Source organism: Anser brachyrhynchus (genome assembly GCF_964034855.1).
Source record: "Anser brachyrhynchus genome assembly, chromosome: 1".
Taxonomy (NCBI): Eukaryota; Metazoa; Chordata; class Aves; order Anseriformes; family Anatidae; genus Anser; species Anser brachyrhynchus.
This window is the reverse complement of record NC_137694.1, coordinates 212,433,534-212,460,885: the sequence shown is the minus strand read 5'-3', so window position 1 is coordinate 212,460,885 and position 27,352 is coordinate 212,433,534. Positions and strand designations below refer to the sequence as shown.

The window sequence follows — 27,352 nt, the reverse complement described above, 5'->3', positions numbered from 1 at the left end:
GATCGCATCTGAAGCCTCTCATCGGGGATACTGAAACACGGTAAAACACCCACACGGGCAGTAAGACAAAGAGCTATCCAGGGGCAGCAGAGTAGTTCCTTCAAATGGGAAGGAGGAATACATAACTGCTCTGCTTCTGAGCAGTAAATTAATACGTTCATTTCTAATTCAGATATGCTCCCTGCTCCACTCAGACAGCATTTGTGTTCTCCGTAATTTTGTGAGGAATCCAAAGACAGGCTACAGAGAAAGGCATAAGAATCTGTTCTTTTTCCCAGGAAACTCAAAAACCAGTAAATTTGTAAGAGAAGCAGAGGCTTCACCTGATAAGAAGAGGTCTAAATACATTTCTCAGGCTGCTGAGAAATAATTTGTGTCACGTCTCCTGTCAAAACCTTTAATAAAAAGTTTTTATAAAAATTACTTGCCATTTAGAGCAATGAGGAATCTCAAACCTGAGGCAAGAACAATATTTATTATACCCCAAAATCTCTTTACGCCCTAGTGAAATCTAGTGAAATCAGGTACCAGTACACAAGACATTTGCTTTAACTCACGCCTACGTCATTGCCAGTAAACCTCTATTTTAGGTCAAGACACATGATCCAGAAACAACAGGGCATGAAAGAGACAAAGAAAACAAACGCTGCAGGTATGCAAGAGATGATGAAGAAGCAGAAGAGGAGGATGTTGAGAGCTTTAACTGGGAGAAACTCACAGCTGGATCTGACCGAATTCGGGATGGGGCGGGGATGGAATACTCGCGCAGTCCCACGCATCTCCAATAAATGATGTACCTGGGATGTGCTAGCAAAGAGAGACAAAGCGGGGACTGGAAGAATATCAAGCACGGAAGGCACGTTAGGTCAACGTTTTCCTTTTCACATCCTGAAGCCGTGATGTAAATGATACAGGGATTCCTCCGCGTTTTGGTTGCAAGCCACAGACAAAAAATTCCAGGACCATGAGGAATACAAACATACACAAACACGCACCACAGAGAACATCAGGCCAAGATGAGTCACTCCTAGTCAAAGGCCTCAGATAAGCGGCGTGTGAAGGCGGGCGCAGCCTCGGGCTGAGGACTAAGCCGGGGACTGGCGAGGATGGCAGCGGGGACGCCGCGTGCAGCTGGGTGCAGCACCCAGGGGGATGCAGGCAGGGTGGGGGGTCTCAAAAAAGGCCTGAACCACAAAGAGAGCTGCAGGAGACGATGCGAATGCCACGCCAAACCATGCCATCACGTGGCATTCTGGGTTCTGATAGATCTGTCACCTCTACAGAACTTCACGTCTAGAAGACAGCGTTCCACGTTAGCTCTCGTCCATGCAGTCTGAAACAGGAAGGAAAGGCCAAGAGCACGTGAAGCTAGGTTCAAACCGGAGAGAGAGAAAAATAGATATTTAACAGTAGTAAGGGCATTAAATCTGCTATAAGGAAAAAAGCCTTGTATTAGACCTCGTCTTTCTGATTTATTTTTTAGGCAGAGAACAACTGACACGTGCCTAAAGCAGAAAAGATGGGGCTTTTAACAAGGGGCTTTCCCACCAGCAGCAGATGACAGATGCGTATGCCCTGACTCCCCTCTGACCGCTTCCTAAGGGATTCGTTACGTGGACCTAATTGCCAGTGACATCTACTGCTCTCCCTGCTCTTGGCTGTGTCCCCGTGCTGGAGCCCGACCCTGCTCCCGGCGTCACCATCCATCCCCCGGCCCTTCCCGGGCACAGCCTCGCCGTGGGGCCTCTGCAGCTCCCCCGCTGCTGCGAGCGAAACCGGCCTCAAAGTGCGTCAGCGTAACGGGGTCACCCTCGCCCGCAGAGATCGTTTCTGGGGTTACTCACACGGGCTGCCGGCATCTGTGGCCGGTAGGAACTGCTCTAGCTGAGAGAAAGCCAGAAGCAAGGAGTGCACGTCAGCCAGCACGAGAAACGCATGTAAAGAAGGACGGTACCCTGGGTTTACAGAAATCAGCTGCTGTGACATAATGGATATTCTGCATGCAAACACTGAGAGCTTCTGGAGCAGACAGATGGCCTGAAGAACACAGGAAAAAATGCAAACATGACGCAAAAATCTTTGATTAGTTTAACTTCTTTCTATAAATGCATTTTAAGAGGAGAAGATGCGCCAAAAAAAAAAAAACAGCTTGCAAGCTCAGGCCGTTGCCTTGGCAGTACCGCTACGGGCACGGGCAGAGGAGGGACCAGAAGCGTGCAGAGTGTTCACCCAGCAAGCAGTAAGAGTGCTGGCTCAGGACGCAAATAGGCCTCCCCCACTCCATCTGACAGATGTTGTCCACTTAACATATGATGGTCGTGCAACCCCTGGGTGATGCAGCACATCCTCCCGTGGTTTTACTAAGAAGTGAAGCCATGACTGCAGATGCTGCCCTGGAGAAAAATGAGAAAGCCGAGGGAGTCCCCGGTGCCGCAGGCTGGCGATACAAAGGATGTCCCTCCTGCATCACTGGTTCTCAGGTATCGCTGACCAGAGCCTCTCGCTGAAACAGATGGATACCTCAGAGCATTCTCCTCTACGGCCCTCCCATTACCTGTCCTCAGCTGGTGTTTTTCTTTCTGGGTGGGGACTGCTGAAGAAAAGTGCTTGCACTACCACCCGGAAACTGGCGCTTGCAAGCAGTCGTGTTCCCAGCCTGCCGCACACGAGACACGAACCACTTACGGATTTCCAGCGACGGAAATTTAAGCTACCACCTCGATCCTGTCTCTGCAAGAGGCTTGGGGCGAACACAGCTGATCGCCCCAGCTCGGCTGTGGCAGCAGCAGCAGCAGCTCATTGAAGTACGGTACCTACATTGCTCAGGTCACCTCTGGGTAACCTTATGCCGCTTTGCTCCATTTTGTTCTTCCTGACCAACTGTTTAGGCTGCATTAAACTTCAGAGGGGTGACGAACAGCACGTGGTCCTAAAGCTGGACTGACGGCAGCGGGCACGAAGAAGTAGCAGGCGATGCAGCGCTGGCTGGGGCTCAGCCCGGGGCTGGGTGCAGGAGGTGCCCAGGGGCACAGGCACAGATCATGGACAGAGCGACACATCTCAGCTTGTGCTGCTTGGTTTTTTCCTTTTTACTGCTCTCATTTTAGCCTGCAATACTTGAAGCTAAGGAAAAATCACCTCCCATTTGTCAGAAGATTAACAGAGTTCCAGCAGAAATGGATTAAATAAAAATCTTGGCTCAGCAATACCGATACAGCTTATGGAGATGTGTATAACCTTTTGCCTTAGGACAGTTTTTCAAGTAGGAGTGAAATTTCCCTTTGGAATTCATTAGTTAATCTATTGCTGGAAAGTAATCAGTGCCACCTGTCACTTGAAGTGCTTAATCAATAAACAGCAATGCCTGGTAGCTATTGCTCTGCCCAGCCCACCAGCACTCCATTGCAGTATTAATTGCTTTAATTTGCTTAAACACACAAACAGCACACCGACCTCTGTGTGTGCACAAATGTAAGAACGAAGAGGAATAATGTCCTCGCTCCAGCTGAACCATTCTTCTCGAAGGCGAAGGGAACCGTGGGATGTGGCTGCGCGCCAGCAGCCCTGCACCCGGCCGACGCGGGTCATGGACAAGGCTGCTCTGGGAGCCCCCCGGGGCGGCCAGGAGGCCATCCAAGCACCTTCGCCACCTTCTCTGTCACCTAGCGCATCACCTAATGCGCCACAGAAGAGTTCAGTCACCCTCTGAAAACACTCACTTGTAAACTCAACGCTAAAGAAATAAACAAGACTCATATTGGCCCCGTTTCGCGTTCCGGATGGATTATCACAACATCCTCTTCCTAAGAAGCAGCTTCTGGCAAGTTGCTGCACATGCATCATTTCAAATCCCTCTTATTTCACGTTCTGAGAAGACCGCTAGGGTGACTCGTTCAGACAACTTGTCTTCTGTCCTCCCACAATACTCAAGCTCTCCTCCCCTTTGCAGGTTTCCCTCACCGTTCCCACCGCCTGCTCTGCCCAGCCGGCTGCAGCACAACCGCCTTCCCAGCCGGGCAGCTCCAGCCTGCCTTAGCCTGGGGTGCTAGGTGTAGCCCCGTGAGACACCGACCAAACCCAGCCCGCGCTGACTCACAGCCTCCTCCTGCTTCCAGTGCCAACAGCTGCCAGCCACACCACGCAGCCGCTTGGCAAACATCCTTCCTCTTCGGCAGCTTTCACTGAAGACAAGCAGATAAGGAAAAAATAAGGAAAACTCAGCTTCGATGTGAATGTTGCCTTTTTGCTTCCTACAGCTCTGTAGGAATGCAGGTTCACCAGAAGAATTAGTCTTCATTCCTGGGAAGAAGCGTGTGGGTAACGACGAGCAGTCTGGCTGCCTCTTCCCATCAACTGCAAGCAGGGCCAGGGCCACCAGCTCGGACGGACATCCTGGCCGCTGCCTCCAAGTGATTCAAAGAATGCTAAATAAAAATCCAGATCGTCTGAAACTTGATTACTTTACCCCAGTTTGTGCACTCTCCTACTCTGTGACAGGTCTCGGGATATTTTAGATCCAACCCGTGGTCGGATTCAACCCGTCGCCTCGCAGAGCAGGCGGGCTGCAGACACGTGCACTTTCCATATGGACTTCAGGAGGGGGAGAAAGGACGAAAGTACAGCTGTTACATTTTGTACTGACGTTCACAAAAAACAGTATTTACCACAAACTGCCAATTATTTTTCCACAAATGGAGTTCTCAGCACCATTAACGTACTCAGAAATGAACAGGATAAAGCATATTCATTAGCTATTGTTGCAACTAAGTGGGGTTTCCCCGACAAGCATTTCACCAAGTCCCTTTCCAGAACGCGCATTGGTTTGCTGTGCACAATGCTACCCCCCTGCCACCAAACCACACCAAAAAAACAAACCCACCCATATTCCCCAAATTGCTAACAGAAGTGCCTGGAATTTAGCAGATGAATGATTATAGTTTCCAAATAGCTTAAATTGCATTTTAGTAAAATCCTTGGAGGGGCTCTGTCGAGGTCTGCTGGAAGCGCTGCCGCGGGGGGCTGGTGGCGTGCCAGGCGGGACGGGACGGCTGCACACGCTGTTTCCTTCCAAGTGCCAGCACAACATGAGAAGATGCATTCAGAATCGCAGTAACCATGTCTACTTCTCTACAACCTCACCTGCCTCCAACAGCGTGAGCCTGGCCGCTCTCAGCCACACGTACGTGAATCACAAGACCGCCAACACTCAGCTCACGCACCCTGGTGTAGCCCCACGAAACGCCCAAGGTGCTGGGATCACGCTTGGTTTGATCAGCGTCACAGGCACGGCTTCCACACGCTGCCACGGGCGTCGGACCCTGCGAGCTCCCCCGCGTACAGACGGCGCGTACCTGTAGTCGCTGTCAGGCTCTCAGGGCTGGCCAGCACGAGCCAGCTGGCAGAACTAGTGCTCGAACAAAAACTGCTCCGGATCAGGTATTTTGTGCCAGAACTCCTCTTCTGCTTACTGCCTTTCTAACAACAACTATCCCAGAGGAACGTGACTTATTCCAGCACAGGCCCAGTGCAGACGAGCTGCCCGCGGTTACTGCAGCTGGTTTCTGCAGACAGACCCCAGGCTCCGGTGCACAGCGTGGGGCAAAGAACAGGGAGGTGTTCTTCTCCTTCTCCAAAGACCTATGTCAAACAAAAGAGGCGGCGTTTTTCACGTTTAACATCACCTCTGGTTCCTGCACGAGGCGCGTGGATTGATCGGTTCCTTCGGCCGCGGCTGGCAGCCTCGCCCCACCACGCACCCGCCAGGCTTGGGCTGGCGCAGGGCACCCGTGGGCACCCGTGCGGTGCCCTGCAGCACAGGATCACCCCTGAACACTCCTTTTTCTTGTTTTTATCTCGCCGTACCAGGACTTTCTGCTGTTCCAGCTATTTAGCCTGTCTAATGCCCCGTGGCAGAAGCCGACTGCGTAGCGTCTCGAGCAGTTTTCAGAGGTGAACCTCAGCTGCCAGACAGCGCCAAGAGCACCACGGGTACAAACACTGCGGGGTGAGCAGCCGGCACCAGGGACACCGGTTTCTGTGCTTTTCTTCTTTTTATTTGTGGGAGGCAAGGAGGAAGAACAGACACCGTTTTGCCAAAGCCCACGGTAGGCGTGCAGGTGACTGCAGGACGATAATACGCCGCGTTGGGTTTGCAGCGCTGCCGTGTTTTATGTTTTAAAGAAGCAAGGTAAGAAGCTGTGCAATAGTAAAGATGTAAGAGTAACCTGAACTTTCTTGAACAAGTGTCCCACCGTGAATGACACAAATTCAAAGCCTCAATTTTCAAACTGAAAGTTTCACGAAGTTTTACTTTGGGAATAAAACCTGGTTGGGTTATAGGAAAAACAGCAATTTTTAAGCAACTTACATTAGCATTGATAAAACAAAAGAAATCTACATTCTCAGTGAATTCCACACCAGTTATTAACACTGAAATTGAAGTACCAGAAAAAACTACACATGGGAATTACTAATTTTTTGATTCCTCTGTGGGAACTACTCAGACCTGCGATGCAGCCTGCCACGTGCAGCAGCAGATGTTTTCAGACAACACAGGAAAGAAGAAAAGCTCCAGCTGCAGCTGCTTGAGGTACAACAGCATAAAACCAAACACAAAACGCACGCCTCCTTTAAAAGCCAAGCCAACAGTCTTCTACATCTCCCTGAAGGCACTTATCATTCTTGTCTTTGTATCGAGACTGGGTCTTTCCTCCAGTGCTTGAACACCTTTCTGTTTGCTAGTGGACTCACAACATAACCAGGTAAAGAACCTTACACCTTTTAAAGATTTGCTGATTTTGAGGACAATAGGATTTCTTAACACCAACCGCACCCCCTGGGTTTTTATCTTCCTAGCTATTGTTAAAAAAAGCCACAGCTTATTTAACAGGTGTTCGTCACATGGACAGAGAAAACTACGCTGACTGACACAGCGCTGACTGACTTGTAAGCACAAAAGTCACTTAGGAAGTGTCCTAACGGGACAAAGCTGCTTTTCTGTATAGGTGCAGGTAATCTAAACACAATCCATTTAACTGTAAATATTTAAAGAGGATGGTAAATCTCGCAGTGATAAATCAATCTGGTATTTGGTTAAGAAATTCTATTGCTTTAAACAAATAATGTTTAAACGGGTCTCAAAGTACTTGTCAAATACACTTCTAATTACAACAAACAGAACAAATCAGCCATCCGAAGCTCTACCAAAGGACAGGTGGCTTTGTCCACCCCAGAGTGGACACCAAAGAAATAAACACTTACTGAAAAACAAAAAAAGGTAAGTTCATCCAGAAACCTTCAAGGAGTGCCACGTCTGTTCGGGAAACGTCTCCTCTTCCAGGCAACCCATCCTTGTGCTTCCGTCGCTGTGCACGCAGGCGTCCAATAAATAAAGGTCTAATACTCAGGACGACAACTACTAGTCCCTAGTAAAACGGAGAAGGGCTGAGGCAGGAGCAGACACGCACCTCGCACTCTGAGGATGCCAGCAAAGCACTGCAGGAACCGGAGGCACCCGCGTGCGCCGCAGAGCAGCACTGGGGCGAGCCCCCCTGCCTGCACCCCGCTCTGCCAGCAGCCCAGGGAAGCACCGGCCCCGGGATTCAGAGAGCTGCTGGAGCCCCCTGGACCGAATTACGCCTCGTGGCCTTCTGCCCTGGGAAGCAGAGCTACAGAAACTCCTCCTGACACCTCGCGGGCCACGTGGGTCTCGCTTCCCCGGCCCCTGGGGAGGTGACCAGCAGCCACCAGGGTGGGTAACTCTGGACGGGGCACTTCGCCCACCTTGCAATCCAAACTCATATAACAGTGGTGCCTTGGGCAGTACGTGAGAAGACATACAACCGAGTCTCTGTTACGTGAGAGTTAAGAATAAAAATTTAAATTCACTATTCACAAAGAAAACCCTATGGTTTTACACTTCACTGCTTGCTTTCTTAAATTCTCCTCTCCTATTTCACCTGAAGTTGTGATATTTGGTCCTGGATGAATTTCTGAACTAAGGAACAGGAAAACAAAGGAACGCAGACACAGAAGACTCAATCAGTTCATCTTGCTCGGCTTGTAATTTCACCATACTCCTTTGCAACGGATTAATTACAGAGCTGTAGCCCTGCAAGTGAGCAGACCTCTTTGAAGAGAGGAATCATACGTCTGGAGTCTGGCACAGAAAATGAGCCTTCGTGAGACCACAGGAGTCTGCTGATCAGCGAGCAAACCGGCCAGGCGGCCCATCGGCTAACTGATGCTTGCTGAAGCCTTTGCACCAAACTACAGGAGACATCAGAGAAGATTTTTAGCCTCAGGACAAGGAAGTTTCCCCGACTTTATGGGGCAGAATGAGAAACAATGCCGTGGTACTTGGGCTGTAATCCCCACTGACAATGAGACGTCTGGTTTTGTGAGTCTGAAGGAAGCAGCCATGGTACTCCAGTCTGGACTGGTTTTATTTATTACTTCCTATGCATTGCAGGTATAAGAGCATCTTTAAGAGAGAAGAAAAACCCTTAAGATCCTGCACCTGTGAGCCACATCCCACTGCTGGGAGCTTCCCTTGCAGCGGCAGGGAGCATAGGAGACCACCTTCACCGACCAACAAAAAGAACAGTAACTGGAATGCATCTGAAACCACTAAATCTATTTTTGAGCAAGAAGAGCAGCTTCTGCAGCTTAAAAGGTCACTGAGTACTTCCTGAATCACTGCTGATTGCTAATGGCTGCTGCGAACTGCTGCTTTGCAATCAATGTCTCAAGAAATTAGCTTTAGATAAGTGAGTTCTCACCACAATAAACCAGAGACAAATCCATTCAGTTAACTACCAAATAGCAAATATTGCCATCTAAAAAGCGTTAAATCCCTACTTCAGCTAAAAGCTTAAAGGATTCACGTACCCGATCGGTACTGTATTGGGTTTACATGGCAAGGTTTTGGTAGCGGGGGGCTGCTGTGATTCTGTCCAGAAGAGCCCAGCAGCTGCCCCATGTCAGATAAGGGCCAGTTTCAGCTGCTGCCCAGAGCCGAGCCAGTAAGCTATGTTGTTTGTGCCTCTGGGAGCGCAGACTGAGGAAAGGGAAAATAAAAACTGCTGCACAACAGCAGCTGGAGAGAGGAGTGAGAAGCAGCCCTGCAGCCCCCAAGGTGAGTGCAGCAGGAGGCAGGAGGTGCTCCAGGCTCACAGCAGCAGTCCCCCTACAGCCTGGGGAGAGGCCCCTGGTGGAGCAGGCTGTCCCCCTGCAGCCCACGGGTCCCACACGGAGCAGATCTCCACGCTGCAGCCCGTGGAGGAGCCCCCGGTGGAGCAGGTGGATGTGGCCTGGAGGAGGCTGCGGCCCATGGAGAGCCCCCGCAGGAGCAGGCCCCGGGCCGGAGCTGCAGCCCGTGGAGAGGAGCCCACGCAGGAGCAGGGGTCTGGGGGGAGCTGCCGCCCGTGGGGGACCCGTGCTGGAGCAGTTTGCTCCTGGGGGATGGACCCCGTGGGACGGAGCCGTGCGGGAGCAGTTCTTGAGGAGCTGCTGCCTGTGGGCAGCCCCCGCAGGCTCAGTTCGGGAAGGACGGCATCCCGTGGGAGGGACCCCGCGGGGAGCAGGGGCAGAGAGGGACCGTGAGGGAGCGGCGGAGACGAAGCGTCAGGGACTGACCGCAGCCCCCAGTCCCCGTTCCCCTGCACCGCTCGGGGGGAGGAGGTGGAAGAGGCGGATGGGGGGAAGGTGTTGGAGTTCGTTTTTTTTTTTTTTTTTGGTTTGTTTCTCACTGCTCTGTCTTGTTAGCAATAAATTTTATTAATCTCCCTGTTCTGTTTGCCCGTGACAATAACATTTGGGTGATTTCCTTGTCCTTATCTCAGCCATTGAGCCCTTTCCATCGCATTTTCTCCCTTTTTTTCTTTGAGGGGTGGGAGTGAGCGAGCGGCTGTGGTGGAGCTCGGCGCCCAGCTGGGTAAAACCACCACAGGCTCGCAGCCCACACAACCTGCTGTGAACACTGATCTGAAACGCACCAAGGGCAGCTCACCGCGCACTTTAATCTGCGTGACCGGAGGCTCGTGTTACAGTGCCACGACAGCGCGGCAGTACCTCTAACACAGAGAGCAGCCACTGACCTGGAATCATTAAGAGCAATTTACTTTGCCATTTACAGAGCATCTAACAACTGCCTGCCGGGTTCCTCCTCCGAGCCCTGACGCTGCCAGCAGGAACCAACGCAAGGCAAGGGCAGAGCGGGGGCTGCCCCGGGCAGGCCGACTGACGGGCCTGCGACTGACAGGCCCGCGACTGACAGGCCCGCGACTGACAGGCCCGCGACTGACAGGCCCGCGACTGACAGGCCTGCGAATGAAAAAGGAAACCCTCCCCGAGGGAGTTCGTGTTTTGTAATGACGGGGAGCGAAAATGGCTGGCTGTGTAACCTACGCGTCTCATTCAGTCGGCTCGTGTCTCCTCCAAGCCTCATAAATTTCACCCGGTTTACTCAGAGCAGCCAGTTTGCCCAGGATTTGCCTTGTTGTGCCTCTTCTCAGGAATTTGGATACAGACTGAAAACAAGAAGCGACTGCACTAGCTGCACCAACAGCTGGACTTTGGAAGCACCTTATCACTTCTCACGGCCCAAATGCTGGGGAGCGCATCATGGGAAGTCTGGAAAAGGGCCAAAAAAAATCAATTTCTCTGTGAGGTTGTTAGCATGTCCACGTTGTGCAGAGCCAAGGTACATCCCGTCTGCTACTGCCGACTATCTGGTACAACCATCCTGTCTGGTGCTGCCAACAGTGGGCAGTAACAGACGCTTAAAAAACCACACAAACAACAGAGGAAGTGGTATTTCTGATGGTATATATTTCCAGCTGCCAGCAACTGAAACCATGGCAGTTCCTGAACCAGAATTTGCATCCAGACTATTGTATTTGCTCTATGGTGAGAAAGCACCCCTTTGTATTCATTTTTTAAAACCTCTCACACAGTGGGTACAAGATGACTAAAAGGGAAAGATGAGCACTCTGCAAGAGGGCTCAAGACGTGTGCAGGCAATACAGCCTGCCTTAAAATCCATCACATCTGCACGATGCCAAGCAAAACAGGCCCCTGATCAAGCAAGGCTTCCGTTTACCTCACAAAAGCATCAAAAGCTAAAGAGGAAAACATGAATAAGTAGGAAAGACACAAGAAGTACATTTAATAAAGAGACGGCAGACATGAGGCAGACAGAATGAATGCAAAAGGAGCGCCCCAAGCAGCGCTGAGATAAACATCGCAGCGCTTCTAGATCATCAACAGAAGCCTGTAATCAGCATCAAAAGAACTCAGTCCCTTGCTCTCATTCATCCTAAACGCTGCTGTTCTGCTGGTTTGGAGGAGATCTGCAGCCAGGAGCCCGACGGCCTGCAGTTCCACCTGAAGGCAGCTGCTTCAGGTGGATGCCGGGCGGCTCCCACCCACAGATGTGTTAACGCACAGCTGCCAATGCACCGCTGGGCCACAGGGCCAGCACTGCGATTAATGGAAAGGACAGAAAGGTTTATCCTACAGACATGGGAGATCCCAGCAGGATAATGCAGCCCACGCCTGCAAGAGGCCCATCAGACAAACACAATGCTATGTGGCAGGATGCCTACAGAGCTGCTGGGTCAAACCAGAGGCAACCTGTTGCTGTTTCTGGCTAATCATACCAGCAACAATTTAAACAGCATAAACTCTGGATCACGCTGATATGTATCTTCGCTGTTTGATGCTGAGCAGATACGATTCCTCTCACTTAACAGCCGCTGAGGTTTGCAGTGTTACTTACAGAGAGGAGGCCCAAAGAGCACAGTGTCAAGAGCTTTCAGCTGCAGTTTCTGCCTGTGGCTTCGGTCTGTCATTTTCAGAACAGTTCCCATCATGGTAGCGTTGTTTACTGCTAGCCTGTAAAAAACAAGAATTAGGCACGGTCATATCCATCTGAATTAATAACTGACCAAAAATTAGTAACATGGAAACTACAGGAGGAGAAATGTGATGAACAGGACCAGAAAACTACCTGCTTAGACCATCGGGACAAAAGAAATCCCTCAAATAATGTTGTTTCCTATACAGAAGATCTGTATCAAAGTGTTAAACAGCATCATGTCGGAGTTTAAGAAGCATTTTGGCTGTGCTCTCAGTCATATGGCCTGAATTTTTGGGTAGACCTGTGTGGAGCAAGGAGATGGACTCGATGATCCTCAGGGGTCCCTTCCAACTCGGGATATTCTATGACTCTATGATCATCTTTGGCTTTAGTTGGAGGAGAAAAAAACACGGCCATGCCTATTTTATTTATCCTGGCAACCTAAACTACTGATATAATTATTTTATTAAATCCATTTATACTGATAGCCTTTGATGTCTGATTTCATGGACTATAGGAACATATTTCTCACACGGAAGAAACTTGAGCACACACCACGCACTGCCCTGAACACTTTAGTGCTGTTTTTTTTTTAACTTATCAGTCAGTTTATAGGTTCCTTTACAGAGAGAATAACCTTTACCACAAAAGCTGCACTCAGATTTTTCAAGTTGGTTATGAGCTTACGTCACCTAACAGCAAGTGCTTCTCTTGAGGATCTCATGGGTTTGAAGTCTCCTTTGCTGGAGCATCAAGGGACATGAATTAACATCAGCACATACCAGTGCTGGGTGGTGCAGAGACACACACCTACCCCTGAGCAAGTACCCCGAACCTCTAGATGCGACCCAGCAAGCAGAGGTCATCCCTTTGCTGAGGACGATGAACAATGCCAGAGAAGCCTGGTGACTTCACCGGGATTATGAAGGAAATCTGTGGCAGAGCCAGGACATCACCTAGATCTGTTCTGCTCTAGCTCAGGGTTTTAGCTCTGAATACAAAGCTCGGACATATGCGGACTGATGAACTCTAGCCCCAAACCAGCATGGACAGCATTTCCAACCACACCGCTCAAACTGCAGCCTCTCCTTTCACCCATAGCAGGTAAATGCCCACTTACAGCTAAATCAAAGAACACGACAGCAGAGCCAAACCCTCCAAGCGTAACTGAAGCGGAACAGGAACTATACGTGGCTCTGCACACGCAGATGAACTTCACGTGATGTTATGAGCCACCTCAAGTCTGTTTTTCTCCCTGGCATGCATCCCACAGGTTGGTAAGACAACGCAGTGAGCACTGACCTGGGCATGGCATGTCCACTCAGCTGCAACTTTCTGAAGGTCTCTTCGTACTGCGGCAGCTCGACGTATGTAATGAGCCACTGAACCACCTCGTCAACTGTCCAGTTATACACTGTGGGTAGAAAACACGCAAGCAGCTTAGTATTTTTACCAAGCAACTAAAATCAAGTCAGCAACAACAGCATAACCAGTTACTTTCCCAGATACACCTCTTCCTATTGTCTTCAGCAAAGGGAAAACATCTGTAGAGTTTAAACAGATACATTCCTATGAAATATGCAGTGAGTCAGCAACTGAGGCCATGAAATCTCAAGGGCTATTATACCAGGACTATATCAGTGGCCGAGATCCTCTGGGAGACCCAAAGTACACGCAGGTGGCAAGGGAAACTGCTTAGCTTTCCGTCATCCAAGTGATATTGCTGCTGTCTTGTAACTGCCAACAAAGCACATTTGCCCAGGGGAACTCTCCTCTGCAATGGCCTCACCTGCCTCAGGGATCTACATCATGCAAGGTCAGCCTGGGTGCCCTGCTTTGAGGGACTTAACACCGACACTGAGCTGACACATAAAGCTCGAATGCCATGGATAAGGAACCATGGGGAAGGGAGCTTCTGCCTTTCCACCTTAGTTTTGCTGTACTTACAGGAACAATGTGAAAGCAAAGAAAATCATGCAACGTAATTTTACAGAGGACATAGGGGTTGTTTTTTTGCAATGCTTTAATTTACCAACTTCTGCCTTTGTTGAGTGTGGGCTGAGTTCGTGGGGCATTTACCCAGCCTCCAGCAACTCAGAGAGCCCTGAGCTGGACGCCCACTCTGACGGTCACTGCCTCGCACACATCCAGCCCCGCGTCCTCCTGCCTGACTCACACGCGGTTTCCAACAGCCAAGTGGAGAAAAGACCCATTTACTACTGGCTTAAAGGGCTGTATCAACACTGAACTCAAAGCTTTGTGGTCCCGTCTTAAATGTCAGCAATGATTTGCCCCACAAATATGAGAAGCATCTTCCAAATCACCCCGGTGAGTTCAATGCCTCCAACAGAAAGATGACAGAACTGACGGGACGAGAGCCAGGAGTTAAGCAAAAGACAGCAAGGCTTCAAAAGAAGGTTTAATCCTCACATAAACTTGCACGGTGATTCACAGATGCACGTTAGCAAACACAAAGCTTAAGGAAACTCCCTGTAGTTACAGTCACTGGACCACAAACTGTGGGAAACTCATTTTTGTGGCCAGAAGGAAGACGTGAAACTGAAGCTGGCAGGGAGAGCGGTGGCCGTGGCCGTGCCCAGCGCAGCAGGACGGCCGTGCTGCACCCACAGCCCACGGAGCCCCCCCAGGCCAGGGGGCCCACGGGAGGCAGGGACTCAAGCGAGCTCTGAAGGACCCAGGGTGAAACGCCAGAGCTTCTGATCCCGGCCAGGAGCTCCACAAGGCCTGGAGTGGCTTGTCAGAGAACTCCTCGAAAACGTTCTCTGAAATCCTTGTGACAATGAGCATTGGTGCTGGTGGGGGGACAGCTCCTGCTGCCCAGGAGCCAAGCGCAGAGGCCCAAGGCACCAGGCTGCCGCTCCACGCAGCGCTCTAGGCCGGGGGGTGGCAGGCAGCCCCCCAGGCAGCGCGGGGGGACAACTCCTGCCAAAAGGAGCCGCCGAAGCTCCCAGCTGGTGACGTGCCTCAGCACAGCGTGCCTGGGGTCCTGGGCACCCTGCTTAATCGGACCTGCTGCAAGCTGGAGGCCCCCAGAGGGTCCTGCTGGGCTGCACGGCCGTGGCAGGGGCACGACGGCACGTGGCACCGCCGTGTCCTGCCTCCAGCAGCTCTTCCCTCCAGCTGCTGGTGCTCAGCTTTGCCCGAAGGACCCCCCCTGCACCCCGACCCCTGCGACGCTCACGGCTCTTCTCTGCTCACGGCTTCCCTCTGAAGGCCCTGGCTTTTGGGGCTTACATGTGCACAGCTCGTACTGTGGGAAGGAGTTTCTCAGAAACAAGCCAGCAGCTCCACCCGAGGGGTGGGCAGGTCCGCCGCGCGAAGAGATGGAGGCTGCGCCTGCTCTGCACCCCACCCACAGACCATCTCCTGCTTCAAAGAGCCACACATACCGAGGGATTTATACATATCAAAGCCAAGACATTGTAAAAGCACCCCAACCTTTTGGAAAAGGGATGTGGGAAATGGACACACGTGTCCTGGACGCACCTCGAGTGCTGTGTCAAAGCTGCTCTTCACAGCCGCACAGAGCCCTGGCCTTCTCGTCAGCTTCTACTATTCTACAGCTTGGTTTCAAACGCCCAGATTAGTCTCCAAACGAGACCACGTTTGGAACCAGTAATTTATTTTATCAGCCAGATACACAGAACAATGAGAAAGAAAAGCAGCGCGCTAATGACACTCACTACAACAAGAAGTTATACCACAGGAGCTGCACGCAGAGAAATGCCACTTCCTGCACTTGTCAGAAACAGGAAGAGAGTGAAAGCAGCTCCGCAATTAAGGGACCCGGGGAGTATCCTGGGACGGTCTCCTCCATCCCCTAATGGCTTCTGTGCTTACCCAACCAACACTGAAATGCGCTTCTGGCAAAGTCATCTGTAATCAGCCGCACGATAGAGTAAACATTTCTGACACCAGGCTTTCCTTGAACACAGAAGGCAGAGCGATTCGTTAGCATCCTGCTGGCTTTAAGTGGCTTGGGCAAGAATTTTAAACACGTGGCTGCGCATCTCCATGGGACAGAGAGTCTAGGCCTGGATAAACAATTCCAGGGCCATGCACAGAATCACTGCACCTTCAAACAGCCTTTCAAACGCTATAGCTAAGAATGTAGTCTTCCTGGGATTGTGAGAGGTGGGAACACGCCTACAGCTGTATCTACGCAGGGCTTTGAAAACACTGAGCACGTCCCATCCCCAGGTCATTTACAAGCCAAGGCTGACAGATCACATGCAAACGGTACAGGACACAAAAGAGGAACGGAAAACTTCACAGTTGATGAATTCATCAGAAGACTAAAACCCATTTTTTCAAGCAATAGGTGTTCATAACATTATCTGATCTTGGAGGACAGAGGGAAGGGAAGAGACTACAGGTGAATTGATCAGCAGCAACTAAAACTATCAGGAAAAAAAGATGTTCCCAGTCTTGAGAGCAACAAATAGCGTACTGAATAGAAAAGGACAAAGGAGGAGTAAAATGCAGTCACTGGCAGAAATGGCCCATGCCACAGATCACAGGAAACCCCCAATATATCAAGAATAAAAGTTTCTAAAGCAGAAAGAAAGGGGAGGGGTGAGTTTTAAGATTTCTCAAAGCAGAAATTCTAAAATTCTGGTCAGGGAAAAAATGAAAGTGAAATTGTGCCAAGAAGTACCAGCGAACCTAAAAGCTTCTTCAAAAATTCAGAAGTTTTAGGGAGTTTCCCACCAGGGACTGAACTTTCACCACCTCCCTGGACTAAGCTGCTGTGACGAACAAAACCATTTCATAAGCTTGCAGCTCACAACTACGTTGAATGTATTTATGTACACTTAGCGTTTTAGGATTTATTCTACCTTCTTTTCACTAGTTTAAGGAGCATCTCAAGTTCAGCAAATTTCTTCTCAGGGAAATACAATCTGTAGAAAAACTCCCACACTGCTCTATTTAATATGTAGGATGTTATTACCCCATAAAACACCAGCTGAAACTAGTATTTAAAGAAGAAACTGGAATAGGGCAGTATTTGGCTCTATTTTAATACGTTTATAGGGATAGAGAAAGAAAACAATTTATACTTTTATGGCCATACTCAGATGCCAGCATTAACAGTTGGAAAGTACCAAGAGCAAAAAAATGCAGAAATGCCCAGAAGAAGGAAGCTGGAAAAGTAACTTGCAGAAGGCAGGAAAAGCAGAATGAGAGTGTTTTTCCTGAGATGTACACACACACCTTTGTAGCAAGGAGTGTGTGTGTGTGGAGCGAGGTTACTTCATTTTGCTTGTGTTTTTTAATTTTTTACCTTCAGATGTCTTCCAGGCCTTCCAAAGATCTTCCACGCTAATGAGCTTGTCTTCTCCATGGAAAGTGCTGTGCTTGACTGTTGGGTCATGGTAATTTAAGTCCTCTCTCAAGAACTAGGAGAAGAAGAAACAGCAGGATTATTCTTCGATTAATCATTTAGACAACAGGAGAGGTAAAAAATATTTCACCTTACTACTACATCCACATGTTGTCAGGTAACACTTCCTACGGCAAAGCCCTACTAACTCTGAGCTGCAGCATCTCAGGCTTTATCCACTCAGACTAAAATTACACCATCTCCCTAGCTGAGTCGCTGTAATAAATACTGCCATTACCGAAAACCTGCACCTTGTTATAGCTAAATGCATTTACCTCTACTTCCAGTTTCGTGATTGCATTTTGCCCCCTTTTTGCTAAAGCAGCCCTCAGCCAGCAGATCTCTGCCCTGGGCCACGCAAGCTTCAGCCTCCCGTGAGAGGGAGCGTGCTTTCGGGCGTCAGTCGCCCCGAGCTGCCGGCAGCCAGCCGGGGCCCTCGGGCACAGAGGGCTGCGGGGGGCCTGGGCTGCTCGGGGCAAAGCAGCGCCCGCAGGGGCAGGGAGGGGATCCTGCCCCTCTGCTCCGCGCTGGGGAGGCCGCCCCTGGGGTGCTCCCGGGGCCAGAGAGGCCTGGAGCTGGTGGCAGGAGCCCAGCGCAGGGCCCCGAGGTGCGGGAGGGCCTGGAGCACCTCTGCCGTGAGGAGAGGCTGCGAGAGGCCAAGGGATGAGGTTCAACACGGCTCAGTGCCGGGTCCTGCACTTTGGTCACCACAACCCCACGCAATGCTACAGCATTAGTTAGTTATTTTTATTTAGTTAGTTATTTTTTATTTTTCTGCACAAGAATGACCTATTAGGTTGAATACGGACGTTTTCTGCAGCACCTCTGAAATTTGGGAAGACAAGTCAGGCAATAACCTGCAAGTATTTAAGTTAAATTAATATTCCATTGACTTTAATGCAGATAAACATAGAGTACAATAATAATACGACCTGGGGTGTGGGGATTCCCGACTTTGCTCCGGATTATAACTGCTCCCAGAATTCAACTAAATAGCACAGTGGAACCGACTTTACGTCAATGCGGTAACAATGAAAATAAAATAGTTATTATTACTGGATGTGATCTGCAACTTCAAACGAAAGCTGAAGCCCGTGCCGTCTGCAGGAGCCGAGGTGTGCTCCCTCTGAAAGCTGCAGGGAGGGCAGCACCTTGCTTTCGTGGAGGCGGCCTCCTCGTCCCCCCCGGCCCACCGGCGCCTGACTGCGGCTCCCCCAGTGAGAGCGGGCTTACCGGGACAACGCAGCTCCCTAACACGTCTTCTGAAAAGTTAAATCCAGTGGCTTACTCAATTAAATGAAAAATAATGGAAAAAAGGAGACTGCAGTGACGTAAAGGATAGCCCGCAAGCTCACTGTGCTGATGCTTGCAGCCTGCTTCTCTCAGTCCCAAAACACTCCTGACCAGCTTGTGGGGTCAATATTTGCCTTCTGCTTAAACCGTTCTCCATTTCCATTTTTGCTTCCTGTACGTTAATACTGTGCAACCAAATCACAGGCAAAATAGCAACAGCAATGTAAAAGACGAGCGGCACCCACGGCAATCAGGTGCTAGGCAGCGGTGAGGGCTGGTGCTGGTTCTGTCGGCTGAGCCACTAAAGAATGTATTTATCTACTGCCATCATCGTCTGCAGATGGACCAGAGCTCACCGGGGGAGCGCATCCGTCACAACAAAGTCTTTGTTTGGTTCCCATCCTCCTCCATCCTCAGGGGAAGATGGGGCAGAAACGGGAGACACCAAGGAAAAGTGAAGAAAATCAGATCAGAAAAAACGAGGGAGAGAGAGTGGGAAAGACCAACAAGGTTTGAGACTGCACTCTGGGTAGGAGTTCAGGAGATGTGAGGCAGGCAAGAGTATGTGAACACGAAACAGAAGGAAGATCGCTCACATTCCAGTTCCTAGTATATCAACTAAATTAAAAGATCATTTCACATTTAAATCCCTACCTGCACGATTCGGTGTGTGATTAGCAAGCAGATTTCTTTTCACGGGTTTTTTAAGGTGAAGAGTGTAACTGAATTATTTAAAAAGTTATCTACGCATAAAGAGATTGCATTTTAATAGTAGATAGACTATTAAAAATACCCACGGCAATTTTAACCTTCTGACCTCTTTACAAACCCACTCGGGGCGCTGCCAATGCCAGCGCCAGGTGTCTGTAGCTGGAGCCTCTCGCCTGTCTGCCCTCTTGCTCTCCAGCTTGCAGAAAGCGTTAGCTCCCCTTCCCACCTTGCCACCGAGCACCAGGCAGCCCCTCGGTGAGCACGCAGGACCAAACCCTCCAGGAAGGTACAGCCTGACACAGCCGGGCCCCCGGCAGCGGCAGGGGAAGCCGGCAGCGGCCGCGCCGCGGTCTGCCTCCCGCTGCTGGAGCTCGTGACCTACAGGGACGGCGGCAATGTCACCCGGCGTCACACAGCGGGCGGCTGCGAGCTCCCACCGGGACGCAGGGATCAGCTGCTGCTCTGTAAATTTAGCTCGGGGAGCACAGGGAGTGAAAGTGATCCCTCACAGCTCCCCTGCGGCACCCGGCATCCGGAGGAGCCCCCGAGCACGCTCGCGGTGCTGCCAGCAGTGGGAACGGGCAGGGGCCGGGATGACAGCCACAGGAGGGTCTGGGTTGGAAGGGACCTTAAAGACCACCCGGTCCAGCCGCCTGTCCCAGGCAGGGACACCTCTCAGTCGATGCAGGATGCGGCCACTGCCTCCTCAGACAAGCCGTTAATGCCATGCCTGCACGAAGCCGGCTGGGAGAGCTGGGGGAGCGGTGCCGCATGCACCAAAGCCCAGGGAAATGTCAAGAGCAGCTTTTCTCCTAGAGTCTTCTACGGAAAAGATAAGAAACAAAAGTGCAAACAGAGCAAGTCAGCCAAAGCTTGCCTCGACTGGTCTTCACAGGGAGCTGGTCCTGCCTGGCGATGAGGGTCTCTGCAGGGCTGCTGGTGTCACTTGCTGTCTCCAACCCACATCAGAAAATCAGGATATTTTCAGCTGTAGTGGGTATGACAGCTTCTGACCCGCTAACCCCGCATCTAGTAGCTTCAGGCATGTTCTGAACACGGTGCTGAACGTGACTTCTCCACCCCCAACATGCTGCCAGCCAGCACAGGTAAATCTGAATAAATACAATTCCTGCTCTGCACACTGACGTGCCAGCAGCTCTCAGGGCACTTCTCACATCTCCACACCCACTGCATGAACAGCTTCCTAGCTGTAAGCTGTAAGGCTCTCATTTTTTCTCCACTGGAGAAAACGCCACAGAGATTTCACGCACACAGACAACTGTCCCGCGCACGCACGCGATGTGCATTTTAACATGCGTGCATGTAGAATAGCCCTGGGATACCCGGATGTCCAAACCCCCAGCAAAAGGACCAGCGCGCAGAATGCCAGCCTCGTTGCAAACCATTACAAAGCAGCACTTCAGAGCACTGAGAACACACGGCCGGTGCTATCCCTGGAGACCCAAAACTCCAAGTCCTGGACGAGTGTCTCTGGGTGGCCCTGCCCGGGCTGGGGCTGGAGCAGGCGACCTCCAGAGGGCTGCCAGCCCCAGCCAGCCTGTAAATGCAGAGGCCAGGAGGCTCCTCACCACGTTTGGCGAGACAAAACCTCCATCATCCTTTCTGAAACGGCCACTACAAGAAGCAGCCGACGTGAGCAGAGGCCACCGCAGGAAGAATCGGTCTGTAAACGCTGCTCGTTGGTCAGATTTCTTTTGTAATTTATCCCACCTCTCTATATAACAAGAAGGAGCTGTACCCATCAGACTCAAGGACCGGCTGCTGCACAGCCCTCAGAAATCCCCGTGGCTGGAGAGCCTCCTTTACGAACACAGCGGGGTAACGGAGAGAGCAACGCTGCCCGGAGGAGGCAAACGGGTCCCGTACGGACACCCAGGGGAGCCGCGGTGCTCTGAGGGAGGGACCACATCCAAATCCCTGCTGAAGCCATTTACAGCTTTGGCCCCGCTACAGCCTGTTACAGAAAATCAGGTGGGAAATGCTTCCTCTTGTTTGTTTTAAGCCTGCTACCCGGCAAGCCAAACCGAGGGGCAGCCCTAAGCCACTGCCCGCTGCGTCACGCAGCCATTCCTCTGGTGTATCCCGGAAAACCGTCGCACCTTCAGCTCTCTCACCTCATCTTCCACCCGAACAGCACGCCGCTGCCGGCAGAGGGGCCAGCGTCCCCTCCGGCTCCGGCCCCTCGGGTTCCCCTTGCAGGCGCTGCAGGCACTTGAAGGCATCTGCACCCCAGGGCGGGGGGGTGCAGCACCCCCCAAGTACCAACTGCAGCACCTTTTCAGGGTTATACGACCTTGTTAAACGCAGACACCCACGTTTTAATTCTCCACCTGCCGAGCAGCCTGACCAGCTCATTTTTCTCCTCTCTAACAGGGGCAGGGATCTGGGGTTGCACAGGTTCTTCGCTTAATGCAAGCCCCTTGTCTCGCCGGCTGAAAGCACGCTCAAAACTCAGCAGTTCCATGACGAACGATTTTCCGGAGATTAGCCTTGTGGTTTTTGATCTGCAGAAATTCCAACTGCTCGCAGGACCCCTGCGCCTCCTCCCCGAACCTTCAGCCCCCTCCCACGCTCCCAAATCCCAGCAGCTGCACAGGGCAGGGGTGCCCCAGGAGCACCAGCGCAGCGCTGCGCGTGCGTCAAGTGAGCAGAACAGGCTAAGTAACGGCAGAGCCCAACCTGCAGCATGCCCCCAGGCAGCATGCGATTCTAGAGTCTTTTCTGAGCTACCGATTTTCACGAAAAGTTCCAGGAAACTTCTGTCTTCAAGACCTCTTTCTCACTACCATGCCTGGAGCGAGACAACAGGATCAGAAATTATGAGGAGCTGGGGAATGGCAGAGCAATAACACAAACCTTGTTTCCTTAGGAAACCAGGCTAGAAGCATCTGAGAGAACCGTCGATTTAAACCTAAATCAGAGTAGCCCCTAAACAGCTGGAGCTGCCTTTTGAGCGAGTGTGAAGAGCAGAAATAGATCGCTAATTAGAAGATCTCCCCACGAGGGATAGTTCTTTCATTTTAATTGAGGTCACTGATGTCATCCTAAACTTCATTGAAAATTCACTTCCAGAAAGGAAAAATGCAGTGGTGGTCTAAGGACAGCATGAAGTTGTTGGATGAAATCTCACAAACCCTACCTGGAATTACAACATTGTAAAGATAAACTTATTATCTGCCTCTCACTCCCCTTCTGTACAGTCTTTTTAATCCAAACAAAATATATCCGTAACTTATCCCGGAGAGAAAGGGCCAAAACAACAAATGCAAATTCAAGGTTCCCAGCTGCAGTTCTCACCACGAGCGTCTCTCCTGCTCCGCGCGGAGCGGGCCGAAGGACAGACCACGCAGGGCGGGCAGCATTTCAGCGCCTGCCCCTGGGATTGAAAGCCTGTGGGACCTTTGCCCTCTGCTGAAGCTTGCAAATGCCTCTGGAGAACAGGTGATTAAAGCCAAGCTTCAGAATTACATCAACCTATCCTCAACAGAGGAAACTTTTTTTTTTTTAATTAAAGCATTTGACATCGGATGAATCCAAAGGAGAAATGTGGTTTACCAGGCAGCTCATCCAACTAAGCTCAACATATCCGTGCGGGAATGACCCGTCACCAACACACTGTGCTCCAGAACAACACGAAGATGTTAGCTCATTTTGTTCTGTCTCAAATTCACCCGTTAAAAAAATAAATCCCAAGTACACAAACCCACACTGAGGGGAGCCTGCCCAGAGGAACTATTTGTGGTGCGGCACATTCCTTCAAACAATATCCCCAGCAGCTGTCCCGCAGCCAAAGACAGGGCGTTAAAACACGGTTACGGGGGGACAGGGGAACGGCTCCGGCAGGAGCAGGCTGGCCAAAGAAACCTCTCAGAATGGGACCGTCGGGGGCTTCAAAGCCTTCACGGCACGTTTAACTCAGAGCAGCTTTAACGTCAGCACGAGTCTCAGGCTCAGCAGCGGTAAGGCTCGCAGCCCCGTGCGCGCCCCGGGTCACCGGCCCTGCCTGCCGCTGCGTGAGCAGCCACAAGCGCCGTTTCGCTGCCGGCTGCCTGCACACGCACACGAGGGCTCCCAGTGCGCCGCACGCTCATTAACTCCGAAAGGGAAGCCGAAGAAAAAGACCTTCAGTCCCCGGAGAAGATGCACGTGCACGACATCGGCTGGGTTACGCTGAGAGGTACACAGTATTTTGCAAGTTTTCTCCCATCACGAACCCGCAAGCGGGAAGCACAGGGCAGCCGGAGGCACGGCCCCGCTGCAGCACTGCTGGGCATCTTCTGACTCTTCCGAACCCGCGCACGTGCCCCCTTGCTGCGTGGGGCCCGGGCTGGACGAGCGCCAGCGGCACGGCACGGCTCCTGCCCGACAGCAGCGCTAGCAGCTACCTCGGCTCTCCTCGCGCCACGTCTGAGAAAGAGAGCACGGCCACGCGTGTCACCTGGGCTGGAGGAACCGCAGCACACCTCCGGGGGGACGCCGTGGTCCCCGCGGCCGGGCAGCGCAGCTGCAGCCCCCGGGCGAGTGGCTGAGCGAAGAGCGGCCTCGAGGGAGAACACCACGTTTTAGGAAATGCGACCGAGAGCTTTTCGTTTCACACAAGCCCAGCACCACAGCCTTTCATCTGCTCATGAAAGCTTTTCATTCGTTTTAATTACTCCACGAAGCAGAATTTAGGCAGAGGAAATGGCACTGCAACACGGGAACAGTCAGCCGGATCCACCCAGCGGGAGCACACCGCTGGCTCCCCATCAGCACCGCTTTCAGCTTTAGGCTGCCGTGCTGTTTCCCGGGGGGCTGCGATCTTCCCAGAAACAGGGGCCTTGTCACGAGCGGCTCTGCCCCTCCTGCATTAGTTCAGGTGGAAGGTTTCACCTCCCTGGACTTCCATTTCTGCATCTGAGAACTGTGAATAATGCGTCCTAGAGGAGGGCTTCTGGAGGACGGTACAGCACTACACAGGTGCCTCCGTTTTGACACACGCATCAGAATGAGAAAAAAATGGAAGCTGTTGGTCCAGAAGCCGCGGGCTGCGTTCCTGTAAGCCGTCCGAGGGTCCTCAGGTTCTCCCAGCGCCAGGAGGTGCAGCGCGTGCTCCAGGAGAGCGGCAGCACGGGGCTGCCAGGCTCACCACCCGCGTGCCGGGTACCGGGCTCAGCAGCGGCCCCGGCTTCCCCTCCTTCCGCGGCCAAGAATTCAGATCATTCAGCAGCCCTTGCTCCCAGCGCAGCCTCGGTCGCGTGCCATGGACTTGGCACAAGACCTGTGCTTCCACCGTTCAAGAAGCTCCTGCGGCCCTAGAGCCAGACATCGTGCACCCGAGCCTTGTGAGCCACCCCTGTCCAGCCAGTGGTTCTGCAACGGATTGAGGAATTGGGAAAACGGGGATCTTGTGGCTGCCAGATCACCTTGACAGTCTTTGTTCTTTTAACTTCCGACACTGTTCTTTTTAGCTTCCAACATTTGGAAGCCCTGAGCCTTTTAAACGAGCATCCACTGCAACTGAGGAGACACTACAGGTAGCGAAGCTTTCTCTTTTCAAGTAGTCGCTATTTCTATTGTCGCTAAGGTAGGAAAACAACGACTTTATTTCTCTTTATTAAAGTTATCAGCTAAAATTTCAGTGACCAAGACAACAAAAAACAGTTTCTTTTTTCTGCAGTATGGACGAATGTACTGTAACAGTTTCAGGCGGGTTGGTGTGTGCTGGGTCTGGCTGGGACGGAGTTATGTCCCTGCAGCAGCCCATGCAGCGCTGTGCTCTGCACGTGTAGCTAGAGCAGCCCTGGTACCACAGCGGTGCTGTGCCTGCTGCTGAGCAGTGCTGGCACCGCACCGGGACTCCTCCAACCCCCAGAGCCAGCAGGCTGGGGGTGGGCAGGGGGTGGGCAGGGGCCGTCACCAGGCGGCTGACCTAAACCCACCAGAGGGATATCCCATGCCGTGAGTGTCACGCTCGGCAACAAAAGCTGGGAAAGGGGAAAGGGGGGGGTGGGGGGGCAGCTCTCGTTATGAAGACGTCTGTCCTCCCAAACAGCTGCTATGAGCATCGAGGCCCTGATTCCTGGGACATGGCTGAACACCGCTCGTTGATGGGAAGTAGAGAGTGACTGCTTTTCTCTCTCTGTGCTTCCACGTGGCCTCTGCTTGTTCTTTTCCCCTCTTCCTTTTCCCTTTAATTAAATCATCCTTATCTCAACCCGTGAGTTGTTTTTTCTTCCCAGTATGCCTTCTTCTCCCCCTTGCCCTCTGAGGAGGGGAAGTGAGAGAGCGGCCGTGGGGGAGCTCGGCTGCTGCCCGCCTGAGCAAAACCACCACATGGTGAAACAACGGAGTAAATACTGTAATGGGAAGGAGACAGCAGCCAGCATATTCGCTCATCGATATGGCAAAGAGAGGCTCGATCAGAATCAGACGGCTTTCCCAACTCCAGAGTTAAAAAAGCAAGCAATGAAATAACAACAACCATGTAAACAGATCTACCTGTCTTTCCACCATGGAATAAATTGATAAAAGCTTGTATATAAAACAAAAATTAAGCGGCTAGAAACCCATCGAACAGGAGAAAAGTCATGCACACTAAAGATTACAGTACTGAAATACAGTGTTTGGATCAGAAACTTGGATCATGATGGACCATTGCTTCCTTGCCAGATCAGATGGAAAGGACAGCCAACAGCCTTCAGGCACCCCTGCCACATTCACACTGCCCGTAACAGAGCAGCCCTCCCGGGCCCTGTACAGGAGCACAAAACTATGTGAGAGGACAGGAGAACGGCCGAGTACTAACCTCGTCACTCTCCTCTACGTCCACGTTGCCATTGGCATCGTCGTCCATCTGCTTGTGAATGTTGCGGACAGCCTCGAAGCTGAGCTGCTCGTCCTCATCGTGGCACAAGGGCTTGTCGATTCGGCAGAATTCTGCTGAGGGAGAAAACACCAACATTACGTAGCCTGTCCCAAAAAACCTGCCGCCTTGTTTGCTCATTAGGCATCTTGCATTTGAAGAAGCGTTCCCTGAACCCTACACAAAGCACCCCAGTGCTCATTCACAGCAGGGTTAAGTGCAACTGCCAGATTTCCCATGAAATTTCTAATCCTAACAAGAAAGGACAGGCCACGGCCTGACCGAGGCTGCTCTTCTCCGGGTCACGCTCCCCACATCTCCACGTCGCCGCTGCGGCAGCCGGGGCCGGGCTCGGCTCCTCCGTCCGGCGCCACCAGCCCCAGCGGCAGGGGAGGACCGCGGCAGAGCCCACCTCCTGCTTCACCCGCTCCACTCCTCACTTGGAGGCTGCTAGCGCTGGCACGGTGTTTGGGAGTCACAGCTGTATGTTTATGCAATACACCAATTAAAAAAAAAGTTAGCCTTCTTCCTGATTATGAAATAGATTTTTTCTGGCTTGTTTTCACATATTTTTCCATGTTTCAAATTAACACTGCATATTTTGCTACATGCCTGAGTCCATGTAAGCACCAGTCAAGCTTGGCTCCTCCATCCCATCTATGGTGCTGCTGCATGGCAATGTGTGACTCACCGAGACGGCTGCAGACCAGCAAGGCAACGCTGATGCACGAGCACAGACAACGGGCATTAAAAACAGCCGCCAAAGGTGAGGTCCTTAATGATGTGTTACGAAAAAAGCCTTCTGTTTCACAGATGCTGCACTGGATTCACTCTAAGTAGATAACGATTAAGAATCATCCAGCAGTGACTGCTCTGAGATCAATGGGAAGCGAGTTTCATGGCTCTCGGCCCAGCTCCCATTAGAAGGTCTCATGTTCAAAAAATCAGAGTTCAGAGTGAATTCCTCGGAATTTAGGCAGAAGAGTCCAAATGACTTAGAGCTCAAATCTCATTCCAACTCTTAAGATGATCCTTTCAAGACCAGACAAGCTTATTTGGGGGAAAAGTAGCATTTTCTGCTGCTGCTACACATTCTGTATCCACTGTGAATAAACAAACGCTCACTCAGCTTGCTACCAAAGAAGATGATTTGGACTATTCTCCTGTCTGTTACATCTTCACACAATTAGCAAGGAGTCAGACACACTACTGGTAGGAA

The 27,352-nt window shown here is 51.5% G+C and overlaps 1 protein-coding gene across 4 annotated transcripts in view; it reads right to left on the bottom strand.

Moving 5' to 3' along the window:
• STIM1 (stromal interaction molecule 1) overlaps positions 1–27,352 on the bottom strand; it is a 94,658-nt gene that overhangs the window by 30,071 nt on the left and 37,235 nt on the right. For 2 of the 4 annotated variants that reach the window (XM_080564626.1, XM_080564628.1), the window contains 4 exons: positions 26,077–26,210; positions 17,166–17,280; positions 13,163–13,274; positions 11,780–11,895 (listed from right to left, as the gene is read on the bottom strand). In XM_080564626.1, the coding sequence (XP_080420752.1) occupies positions 11,780–11,895; positions 13,163–13,274; positions 17,166–17,280; positions 26,077–26,210 (477 nt within the window). The remainder of the gene's footprint in view (positions 1–11,779; positions 11,896–13,162; positions 13,275–17,165; positions 17,281–26,076; positions 26,211–27,352) is intronic. The other 2 variants (XM_080564627.1, XM_080564629.1) reach the window with 1 other exon arrangement.